This window comes from Coffea arabica, chromosome 3c (genome assembly GCF_036785885.1).
Source record: "Coffea arabica cultivar ET-39 chromosome 3c, Coffea Arabica ET-39 HiFi, whole genome shotgun sequence".
Classification (NCBI taxonomy): domain Eukaryota; kingdom Viridiplantae; phylum Streptophyta; class Magnoliopsida; order Gentianales; family Rubiaceae; genus Coffea; species Coffea arabica.
In genome coordinates, this window is record NC_092314.1 from 39,497,114 (window position 1) to 39,508,708 (window position 11,595).

General features: G+C 39.0%; 1 protein-coding gene across 5 annotated transcripts; it reads left to right on the forward strand.

The window, feature by feature from the left end:
* The first annotated feature begins 4,510 nt into the window (after window positions 1-4,510).
* LOC113735051 (putative late blight resistance protein homolog R1A-4) lies at window positions 4,511-11,326 on the forward strand. 5 transcript variants are annotated; one of them, XR_003459504.2, is made up of 5 exons: window positions 4,549-4,820; window positions 5,092-5,164; window positions 6,192-9,533; window positions 9,827-10,734; window positions 11,039-11,326. XR_003459504.2 is itself a non-coding variant. In XM_072082713.1 (4 exons), the coding sequence occupies exons 3-4, from the start codon at window positions 6,235-6,237 to the stop codon at window positions 9,945-9,947; spliced, it is 3,420 nt and encodes a 1,139-aa protein (XP_071938814.1). In that variant the 5' UTR covers window positions 4,511-4,820; window positions 5,092-5,164; window positions 6,192-6,234; the 3' UTR covers window positions 9,948-10,877. The 5 variants fall into 5 exon arrangements, 4 of the variants coding, with proteins under 4 accessions (XP_071938814.1, XP_071938813.1, XP_027117768.1 ...); XM_072082713.1 differs by lacking the exon at window positions 11,039-11,326 and having other exon boundaries at window positions 4,511-4,820; window positions 9,827-10,877; XM_027261967.2 differs by having other exon boundaries at window positions 4,680-4,820; window positions 6,192-10,734.
* The last annotated feature ends 269 nt before the right edge of the window (window positions 11,327-11,595 follow it).

An 11,595-nucleotide genomic window follows, 5' to 3' on the forward strand; every position in this document is an offset into this window, starting at 1 on the left:
GGTATCTTCGTCGGCAAGTGATCGGAGGCAAATCTTCATCTTTTTCTTGCTGATGTCTTCGTCTTTGTTTTCCTTGTGCGCTTAAATTGTTTGATAATTAGGAAGGAACGGATCTGTCTTTGTTGCTGGTTGAACGAATAGTTATTTGATTAGCAAACTTAGGATACTGATAAGTGCCTAAATTAATAGGAAACTTTATACCGAGAAGAATTTGCAGCTTGATTTCATGGTGTTAAATGAATTGTGTGCCAGTGCCACATATATTATGCAAATCGAAGAGTGTCTTGTCACGCATGAGTCAAAGTGAAAATTTTTCAAAAAAGCCTAATAATTACGCAAAATACTAGAAAAATATCAATTTATTTCAAGCTATTCAAAGAATTAAAAAATGAAACTGTTTTTTTTTTTTCACCAACTCTTCTCTCATTTTACGAATATAGCGTGAAAGGAAAATGGAATATTGGATGCCAAAGCTGAAGAAATTATTGCTCTCTAAGTTAACAATTCGACATGATCCAAAAAACAATAAGTAAGCTAGTAACATTAAAAGAGTATATCTATAAGAGAATTCTGCTGTAATACAATCAAGCCTAAATACAATTTATGGGGCTTAAACCATGTAGCGTGATCATATGGGATAAAGTTGTTTTCTTTCTGGATAGTGATATGTGGTTAATTTGTTTTCCTTGTGCATATAAGATGTTTGTGAAAAACCCTTAATGAAAATGTAAATACGAGAGCCTAATGGAACAAGAATTCTTTCCATGTCCTATGATATCGTTTATAAGCAGTTCCAACAATCATGGCTTTGTTTTTCTCTTCATTTTATCTTTCCTTGCGGGGGACCGCGGGAGAAACGGGGCGGGGGCGGGGTGGGGGACGGGGGGAGTTATTTGACAACGGGGCGGGGGACGGGGGAAGGATCCCCCGCCCCATTGCCAACCCTACCTCTGAACATACAGAATTTAAACTTTGATGTGCTCACATTGAATCAGCAAGTTCAGTGAAAAATTATGCCTTTTAGTTTCTTTTTATTTAAAATCTCTATATCTAATAATAATTATCAAATATAAGTAGAATTTACCTATTAATGTAACATTTAGCTAAAAATAAGGGGAAAAATTCATAAATTAAATGACAAAAATGGAATCTATCATTGCAATTGAACCAAGTAGAATTTTCCATCTTACAACTTAATGCTAATAGTTCTTGATCTAAGCAGTGATTGACTTTTTTTCTTTTAATGCAAGAAAACGAAATATCATGACAAACATACATCGAATTTTGAAAACTTCTTATTAATTTTAATTTAAGTTAAATTTTCTTTTAAGTTTTGTTTTCCATTCTTATTTCCTTCAAAAAAATTCATAATCCAAACAAAGGAATTATTTTCTTTGAAATTTCCTTAGTACTTTCCTTTATTAATCAAACAGGAGAAAGTATTAGGATTTTCAAAGAAATTCACTTTCCATTTTCCACTTCCTTTCCTCACTGGTTTCCGAGACCCAAACAGGGCCTTTAAGGTAAAATGCTTTCAATTATTTTCAGCCTCAAGTTTGTCAAAAAGGTGCTAAAATGGGTCTTCTTGTTCCCGCTTTTGACTATGAGCAAATTATCTACATGATTACTAAATTTTTGGAATCGTCAAATTTTTGCCACTGAATTATCTAAAATTTAGATTTTGAGTCATTTTGTCAGATTTAATCATTAACTATGCCCTTTTCTTTTGTCTCATGAATCGTAAGAGTACTCAAATCTATCATGTTTAACGATTAAATCTAATGAAATGACAAGAAATTTAAACTTTAGATAGTTTAGTAGTCAAAATCAGATTTTTAATAATTTAATGGTCAAAATTCAATGATTTCAAAAATTTGATGACAATCCAAATAATTTGCTCTTTGACTAATTGAATGTGTCCTCTTTCATCACATTGGGCCTGTTTGAAACATGAGTTTTTTGATAGTTTATCTAAAATTTTACTGTAATACACTGTAGAAATTTTTGGAAAAATTTTTTAAGATGAAAAACTTTTTTTCCTTTTCTTTTTTTTCTTTCTTTTTCTCTTTCTTTTTCTTTTTCTTTCTTTCCTTTTTCTTTTCTTTCCTCTTTTCTTTTCCTTTTTCTTCCTTCCCCTCCCCATTCCCTTCCCTTTCCCGTCACCTCTGTCTCGCCATTGAAGAACCAGCAGATGGTCACCATTTTTTTTCCTTTTCTTTCTCTTTCTTTCCTTTCTCTTTTCTTTCCTCTCTTCTTCTTCTTCTTCTTTCTTCCCCCTTCCCCGCCACCTCTACCCCCTGCTTTAAAGAACTAGCACCTCTGCCCCTTTTTTTCTCTCTCCCGACACCTCTCCCTTCTCTCTCCCTCGGCACCTCTGCCCTCTCTTCCCTCTCCCTCTCTGCCCCTCTTTTTCTCTTTCTCGGCACCTTTCACTTTCCCTTCCCCTGCACCTCTGCCCTCTCCTCCCCCTCCCTCTCTGCAGCCATGGAATTTTTTTTTTTTTGCTTTTTGCCTCTCCTTCTCCTCCCTCCTCCCTTAGCGCGACCAGATCGCAACCCCCTCCCTCTTCCCCTTTGCGATCTGGTCGCGCGACCAGATCGCAGCTAGTGGGAGGGGGAAGGTGGCGGGGAAGGCAGAGGGGAAGAGGGGAGGGGGGAGGGAGAAAGAAAAAAAAAAGAAGCACCAACAAATCGGTCACGCGAGGGGAAGAGAAGAGGGGGTGAGGGAGAGGGAGAGAAAAAAAAAAGAGGAAGGCCGGCACTAGCTACCGGAATAGTGACCGGTGCCGGAAGCGGTGGTGGCCGGCGACGAAGGACGTGGTGGGTTGGGTGGGGAGGAAAAAGAAGAAAAGTTGAAGGAAAAATTTTTTGTGTATTAGATTTAAAGTGTGTAGGTTAAAAACTTTGATAAGTTTTTTGGAGTTTCGTAGTAAAAGTTATTAAAAAACTAGTAACAAATAAACTTGTAAAAAACTTGAGATTCCAAACAGGCCCATTGTTTGATTGCAGGTGAACTCTAAGTAGGGTTGTCAACGGTCCTGATATGGACCTGGACAAGGCCCGGACCCATCATCAATTGCACGGTTAGAGATATAGACCCGCGACCTGGACCCATTTTGTCTAATAAATTTGCGGGTCGGATATGAAATATATCATTCCGACCTGTATCCAACCCGGACCCGTTTTAATTAATTAATAATTAAAAATTATACCTATCTATCATAATTAGGATTAATATCAGAAACCTCCCCTGAGGTTTCTTCTAATCACATCTAGTACCCCCCATGTTTTTGAAATCACACTTAGCACCCCTGACAGTAGGATGTGACAGGTTGTCCTAATCAAAATGTGAGAAATTACCCAAAAACCACCAACACCAGGCAATTTTTTAAGCGGGGAAATGCTGGAAAACCAATGCTGCTGTAAACAAGCAAGGTATAATTCCCTTTGTACCAAATGCTCAAGCTACTCTAAATGGTGGATCTCAAGCCGAAACTTCTGTTAGCATTAATACTGCTGCAATAGTGGCCTCTAACACTATTACCAGCAGTTTCTCTATGATGTTTTGAGAGTGCTAAAGGTTCCCCGCAATCCTTGCTTTTGGTATCTGAAGTAGTTTAGGTACTAGTCTTCTTAGCTCCCAGCAATACTGAAGCAATGTTAGCTTTTGTGGACAATTTTTTGGTAAGTAGTGCAATGTGCATCTGATTTATATTTCCTGCCACTTATGGTGCTGTTTGACTAATCTTAGAACTACTTGTGTATAGTTTTGTGCATTGCAATCCTCACCATCTAAACAACTAGTTGTAGATGGTGTTTTTGTTCAGAATTGGATTGCAATATAAGGCTTACGTATCATGTTACTAGACTGATCCAATGTAGTATCATGGACTATGTAATTAGTGGAGAAGGGGCAGGGACGGTTACTGCTGTTAAAGGTAGTATAATTACTCGCTGTTGTTCTAGTGTTACAACGTGTACAAATGATGTTACACCGTGTGGGACGGTTACTGCTGTTAAAGGTAGTATAATTACTCGCTGTTGTTTTAGTGTTACAACGTGTACAAATGATGTTATACCGTGTGCAAAATGCACACAAGCTTCCGCAGTGCAACTGTTCCGGCCCCAGGTCCATAATTAGTTATGCATCTCTATATCGCCAAAATCTCTGATAATTAGTTATAACATTCTTTTTATTACACTTTTACACCCTCAGCTTCTAAATTAATATCATATGCCTATTTATTTCTATTTTTATCTTCTAAAATTCACTAATCATTTTGGGCTTTGGGTAAAAGTGGAACAAAAATAAAGTCTCTCTCCTACAATTCATTTTTTACTACCATTTTCAAATAGAGGGGCTGACAAGATACCAAAGTTGTCATTCCAGGGGTGCTAAGTGTGATTTCAAAAACATGGAGGGTGCTAGATGTGATTAGAAGAAACCTCAAGGGAGGTTTCTGATATTAACCCTCATAATTATTCATATCAGTAATGTATTCAGTATTCCCAAAATTTTCAAACCGTAAAACCCACTCCCCACCGCCGCACTGCCCGCACCGCACATCCCTTCTGGCTTCTTCCCCTCAGTCCCTCACTCCTTGCCTCCCGCCGCCTCCGCCAGACGCCGGTGAAGTGACCAGTCCACGTGAAACCGGCGACGCTGTCTGACTCTCTCCATCTCCAGCTCCAAAGAAACCGCCGGATCTGGCCAGCTCCAAGGAAGCCCAGCTCTTGCAGTCTCACTCTCTCCTCTTTTCCGGTGAACAATTCAAGAAGACCGCGACCCACAAACATTTTCCTCTCCGTAGTCCGCACTAGGTATGTGCTTCCTATATTTTCACTTTGTTGAGGAATATTATGTCAACCGTTGAATCTCGCAGTCCTTTGTCTCTTTTCTGTTCTGGGTTCTTGTGGAAATGGACAATGAGAAAAAGATTTTTAGTTTTCCTGATTAATTAAAACATTTCAGGATCAGAGTCACGCATTCTTCTAAAATGTTTCATGATTCAGTTTTGTACTTGTCCAAATTTCTATTATCCCGTGTTTCCTCTAGTAGCCAATCTTATAATATTTGCACAATTCATGTCAGAACCTTTAACTCAGCCCCATTTGAAAAACGCCCCACACTGGTGTATTTCCAAGGTGCAATCTACAGGAAAGCTGTAAGTCTTTGCTCTTATTTTCATTTGGTTCTTCTATCCTAGAATTGTTTAATCTTTACACATTGTCTGTAATATTGATCTTGTGTTGCAGCCCGTGAGTTGGAGCCTCTTGGGTTCCCCGTTTTGTTGTTATTATTCCTACAATCTGTGTGATGTGATCCTAACTTTAGGGAATGTTTTGGGGCTGAAATGTGGTAATTGAAAAGGTCCTCTGAGGTTTTCACTCAGTCAGCATTGCGCATTTTGAAGTCCTCCAGCTTTATGTACCCATATGACTTAAAATGGAAGGCTTGCAAATTGCTGCTGTTATGCGTGCAACTTATTCTTTTCACAAAGAAAAAATTGCTGAGTTTTATAGGAACCTTCAAATGGAAAATGCATTGGCTTTAGAATGGCTATTGTGTGTGGTTTGTGATTTAGATTTGTAATTTGTGATTGGTTTTGAATAAGTTTGTAATTTAGTGTAAAACATATTTTATTCGTAATTTTCGGCAAGAAAAGTTTGATTCTGCTTCTTTGGCAAATTAACGAACTTCCGTGATTTCGCAAAGGCTTGCACAGTCCGCAAAATGTGATAAAAATCAGACTGCAAAGTTGTAGCATGAACAGGTTTTCTCTAAGCATAATTTTATCAACTGCTGCTCTTTTTTTTATTTATTTTTTTGAGCAATCAACGGCTGCTTTTTGAACCTTATCGATATTCTCATCAACTTTGTACTAAATTTATACTAACTTTATTCTCATCAACTTTATGCTAACATGCTCACATGCTACGGAAAACACCTAACAGTTTGAACACGTCATTTTCTAAATTTGTTTTTTGAAGATGAATTCTTAGGCCTCATTTTTCAAATTTATCTCAAATTCAACAATTCAATTCAGAGGGGTGGCTGCTACAGATAATAGCATATACATTACATTTTTCTTTTTTTTTTTTTTGGGCTTGATAGAGGAAAAGAATGCAAGTAGGGACAAAAATTTTTAGTATATTTATTTTTTTTAACTTCCTTTTCAACTGCATCTTCAGAGGAAAAGAATACAAGCTCTGGTTTTGAAACTGACGTTTTGAAATGAGTTCTGTATTCGAACGCATAAAGTTCCTAACAAAAAAATTCAATGCTGGTGCTGGACCTGCTGGTTCTTCAAGCCTGGATCGCCTTGGTTCTTCAAGCTTGGATCGCCTTGATTCTGCGCTGAAAGGCATAAAGTGTTACTCGGAGATCCTATCAAAAGTCAAAGAGGATTGGAAATTTTTGAGAAAACTTTGGGAATCAGCTCATAAGGGGAGTGATGCTGCTACAGATGAGGAGAAGAAGAATGCGCACATGAGCCTCAAGATTGAAGCTACAGCGGAGGAGATTTCCCTGGAACTTATTCGTTTCCGTGAAGAAAAGCAGGTAAAAGATGAAGAATTCCTAAACGAATTAGCCATTGATTGTAGAACAAAAACCGGGCGCTTGATTGCTGAAGTTGAAGAAGCTCTTGACCATTTGTACTTGATGTGGTCAAGAGGCGGAGGCAGCAGCTCATTCCGACTCCAACTCCATTCTCTTCCTCCTTTTGATGTCTACTTTCGCAAGGATTTACTAGGATATGTACAATCAACTGTGTCTCAACTCGAGGTGATGACAGCTATTGATTGGCGCTATATCAACTTAAGTAAAAATACCCATTACCTTTCCTTGTCCGGGAGTGTTCGTTACCTTGATTCATTAGGAACAACAACAGATGAAGTACTACAATATGTTCATGATAGTGGACTGCCTAGTTTAGATGCTTGCGTTGGCCATGTTTTATCCCTGGCCCTACGAATTGCAAACCGGTGTCGTGATTACTGGTCAAATTACAAGGCAGGCAGAGTTGAACCGCGGAGCAGGGAACTGTTTGCATTCCTGGTGAATTTGGGCAGTGAAACTCATCCCAGTAATCCCAAATTCGTTGGTTTCCTTCTCAATTTCCTTTTCGCTCTCAGCTGTACTGGGAAGGTTGTGATTCAGCATTTGGTGTGGGGGTTTTGCCAGTATCTCTTCTTGGGTGAATATGGACATTTTCAAGACGAGGTGGCTCCCGTATTAGGGCTTTTGCTCTACAGCACTTCTATACTAGATGATGAGGACACAGCATGGAGTTTCATTCCAGAATTTCAGGCAGTGCTAGTAGAGATGGCATCTCTACTTGAGTCAACTGGTCGTGATGAGAAAAAACTAGACAACTCACCTCAGTATTCTGAGTTACTTACAAAAATTTGTCTTCTCAAGGCGGAGCTTTTCCTTGTGGTGCAAATCCATGCCATGAAAAGCAATACAAACACTTCTTCCCCTTCCCCCGGTATGCTTTCCTGTTTTGAATATATCATGGACATCCGTAGACAATTTCCCAAAACACTGCAAAGATATTCCAAGAAGTGGCGTCCAAAAACGAGATTAGACAGGGAAAAGTCGTTGGCACTGATTGAATCAACATTCAGGGAGGAAAAATCTCTTTATAAGTCATATAGGCTCAAGGAAATCACAGCATCCGTGGCAAAAAACTCACTCCTGCGACTTCATTTTAAGATTGTGATTTTCAAGGGAGGGTCATTTCTGACGGAGCTATTACTTCTGAAAAGCAGGAATGATGAAAGGCTTATGGCTTGTGGGAAAGATCAAATTAAAGTCCACTTTCAGAAGCTTGAGTATATCACACTAATTCTCTCAGATGAGAGAGTTAAGGACAGCGAGGACATCTTAGGAACAATTGGAGAATCTTTTAGGAGGCTGACAAGTTTCTCTTACTATTTCCTTGACACACAAGATGAAATGATCAACCTTTCATTTTCTGAGCTGTTAGAAAGGGTAACGCATTTGATCAAGGCAAAGCTCACAGATATTATTCCTCAATTTCCAATGTTTAATTTCCCAAAGATTTCCAATATGGAGTTCCTTGATTTTCTTCGGAGAAGGCTTGGGGAAGTTCTGAGATATGAGCGTGCCTTAACTGCACCAGTGAAGCACCACATTGAAGGGATTCAATTACATCTCAAGTCATTGAGGTCTTTTCACAAAAATGTTTCAGAGTTGGACATTGAGAAGCCTCCAGAGCTAGAAGATCTCGTCGATCGAGTCACTGATTCGGCTTATAAAGTGGAGTACGTTGTTGATTTAATTGAGGTTGATGCTCAATCGCTGGATTTCTTCTGGTTGGTTGCCGTGGAGGAGGAGTTAAGACTTCTTAGAGAGAGAGCCAGGGGACTTCATTTGACAACCCCTGATGCGGAAGTCCAAGATTCCAAGAATGTCACCCAGGTTTCAGTTGACAAGTTATCAACAAAAAATACATCAGCAATTGATGAAATTGTGGTGGATCTCTGTAACAGAGAAAATGAAATTCTCAACCAGCTGACTAGAGGATCCTCAAAGCTGGATATTGTTTTTATTGCTGGAATGCCTGGTTTAGGCAAGACAACGTTCGCGAGGAAGGTGTACAGCAGTCTTGAAGTCATGCGTCACTTTCATCTTCGTGCATGGTGCTCTGTTTCCCAAGAATACGAGAAAAGGAGATTGTTGCTCGAAATTCTAACAGGGATTCATGGGCTTACGGAAGAGATTCGCCAAATGAGGGATGAAGATCTCGAAGATAAATTGCGTAAATTGTTACTGAAAAACAAGTATCTCATAGTTATAGATGACATATGGGGTGTTGGAGCCTGGAATGACTTGAAAAACTCATTCCCAGATGATGCAAATGGAAGTCGAATTCTGTTCACCAGTCGCCTCCACAGAGTGGCCTCGGAAATTAAACCAGACAGTCCTCCTCTTCCTCTTGGCCTTTTTTCTCAGGAAGAAAGTTGGCAGCTGTTAGAAAAGAAGGTATTCAAGGAAGAATGTTGCCCCAATGAGCTGCTGGGAGTCGGAAAGGAAATTGCTTACCACTGTCAAGGATTGCCTCTTGCTGTTGTTGCGGTTGCTGGTATACTGAAAATGACAGAAAAATGCCAAAATTCATGGAAAACAATCGCAGATAACTTGAGCTCACAAATAATTGATAATCCCGAAGCTCAGTGCAAAGAAGTCTTAAATCTCAGCTACAAACATTTGCCGGAGTATCTTAAATCATGCTTTCTATATTTGGGAGTTCTTAATGAAGACAGAGATATTCTTGTCAGCAAGTTGATACAGTTTTGGATCGCAGAAGGTTTCATACCAGAATCTAATAAGGGCTTTGAAGATGTGGCCGAGGCTTTCTTGATGGATCTAATTGACAGAAGCTTGGTGATAATCTCCAAAAGAAGATCCAACGGCAAAGTTAGAGCATGTCGCCTCCACGATCTTGTCCTTGATTTCTGTAAGTCTAAAACCGAGGATGAGAACTTCTTTCAGCTGATAACCAGGTCTGATAATCCATATGCTTCTTTTCCTATTACAGATTATGGTTTTGAATTTGATTTTTACCGTCATTCATCTCCCGTGTCATTTGCATCCTATCGGTTGGCTATATCTTTGAAGAGAAACCACTTTGTTGAATCAAAACCTTCTGGCTTGGCCACCCGTTCTTTGGTTTTCTTTGCTTCTACAGATTCAGAACCCAAACGCCCTTATGACATCTCATTCATTTGTCACAACTTTAAATTGCTTAGAGTATTGGATTTTGAATGCTTCAATTTGGGAATTTCATTTCCTGTAGAAATTGGAAATCTGGTAAAATTGAGGTATTTAGCAGTTGGAGGCTATTTGAAATCCATTCCACAATCGATAGCCAACCTCAGGAAACTGAAAACTCTTATCGTGAAGGGATTAAGTGGTAAGATCACCTTACCAAATACCATCTGGCGCATCACAAGTTTAAGGCATCTTCATGTAAGTGTCCATGTTGCTTTCGACTCAGATGCTGAAGAGCTTGGTGATAGCTCTATATTAGAAAATTTGGTCAGTTTTTCCTGCCCATCTCTTTCTTGTGGTGAAGATGCAGAAAGGATAATAAAGAGGCTTCCAAATCTTTGCAAGCTGAGTTGCATATTCTATGAATCACCAGATTCTTCCACGAACAGCAATCATTTTCCGAGATTGAACTGTCTCACTCATTTGGAGTCACTCAAGATATTCTACTATGGAAGCCCTCTTAACAATGGCGAGTTCAGCCTCCCTTTGAATCTAAAGAAATTGACTTTATCAAACTTTCGCCTTCCATGGAGTCATATCTCCATGATTGGGAGACTACCAAACCTGGAAGTCCTCAAGTTACGTTGTGGTGCCTTTGAGGGAAAAATATGGGACGTTGAAGAAGAGTTTCAGAATCTTAAGTTCTTGAGCTTAGACAATTTGAACATTGCTCAATGGAATGCATCTTGTGATGATTTTTCCAAGCTTGAAAGACTCATCTTACAAAATTGCAAAGACCTTGAAGAGATTCCAGAGGATTTTGCAAACATATATACATTGGAGATGATTGAAGTGCATTGGTGTGGTGAATCTGCAGAAAAATCAGCAATTAAGATTGGAGAAGAAACTGGTGATATCAAAGTCCTTATCAGGAGTTCAAATTTGAGTTCATGAGCACGATTTGGATCACGTTACTTATTCTTCCACCGTCTTGTAAGTCTTTTTAATGAATTCCAGCTACTTATGAATTCCACCATTCTTTCTTGAGATGATATCTCTTGTATTTCTATTTGCTTCAAGAACTGATGAAGCTACTTAATCTGCTGTTTCATAAATTGCTGTCCTCTTCAAACTCATTGCGCGTTGTTGTCTTAATTCTAGTACTAACTTGGATTTAAACTCATTAGTACTGTTAATTGCTAATTTTGCAATGGACCACTCGTAGCTTCTTAAGCTAGGATTTTGATTTGGTAAATCATGTTTGAACTTGACCCTGAAAGCATTTACTTTGCCTTAGATATTTTGGGGAATTGGTGCTCAAAGGAATGGAGGTTCAGGTCTACAACTAGAGAACTTTGGAGGGTCTCGTTCACCATAAGCAAGAAGTTGATGCCAAGCTTTGCCTCTCATCGGAACCTTCTAATGTTGAACTAATGTAGCAATCTGACCCTGAATGCTAACTAGCATTTTGCCATTGCCTCCAGTTATTGAGCTTTACCTACTTGTTATATCGTACAGTGAGTATTTTATGCATTATCAATGCTTGTTTGATGAAGTCGGAATGCAATTGCTTGTTATTGTCAAAGACCAACTTTCTTCACCCTTCATTTTGTGTTTGGATATGCTCATGGAATATTGAGGAATTTGTTGACATGTTTGGTGGATTTTTTGGATTGGATAATGTGTATTGAGACAAATGGCCTTGAAATCCTTGCTTATACATAAGAAGCATTTTCCGTTTCTACAATAGAGCGATTTTCAAGCGCAACCTGCTTAAGTGGCTTGTACTTTCGGGTGCTTCTCCTTGTGCTGCGAGCCCGCGAATTCTGTGTATTTCCGTACGAAATTGTGTAT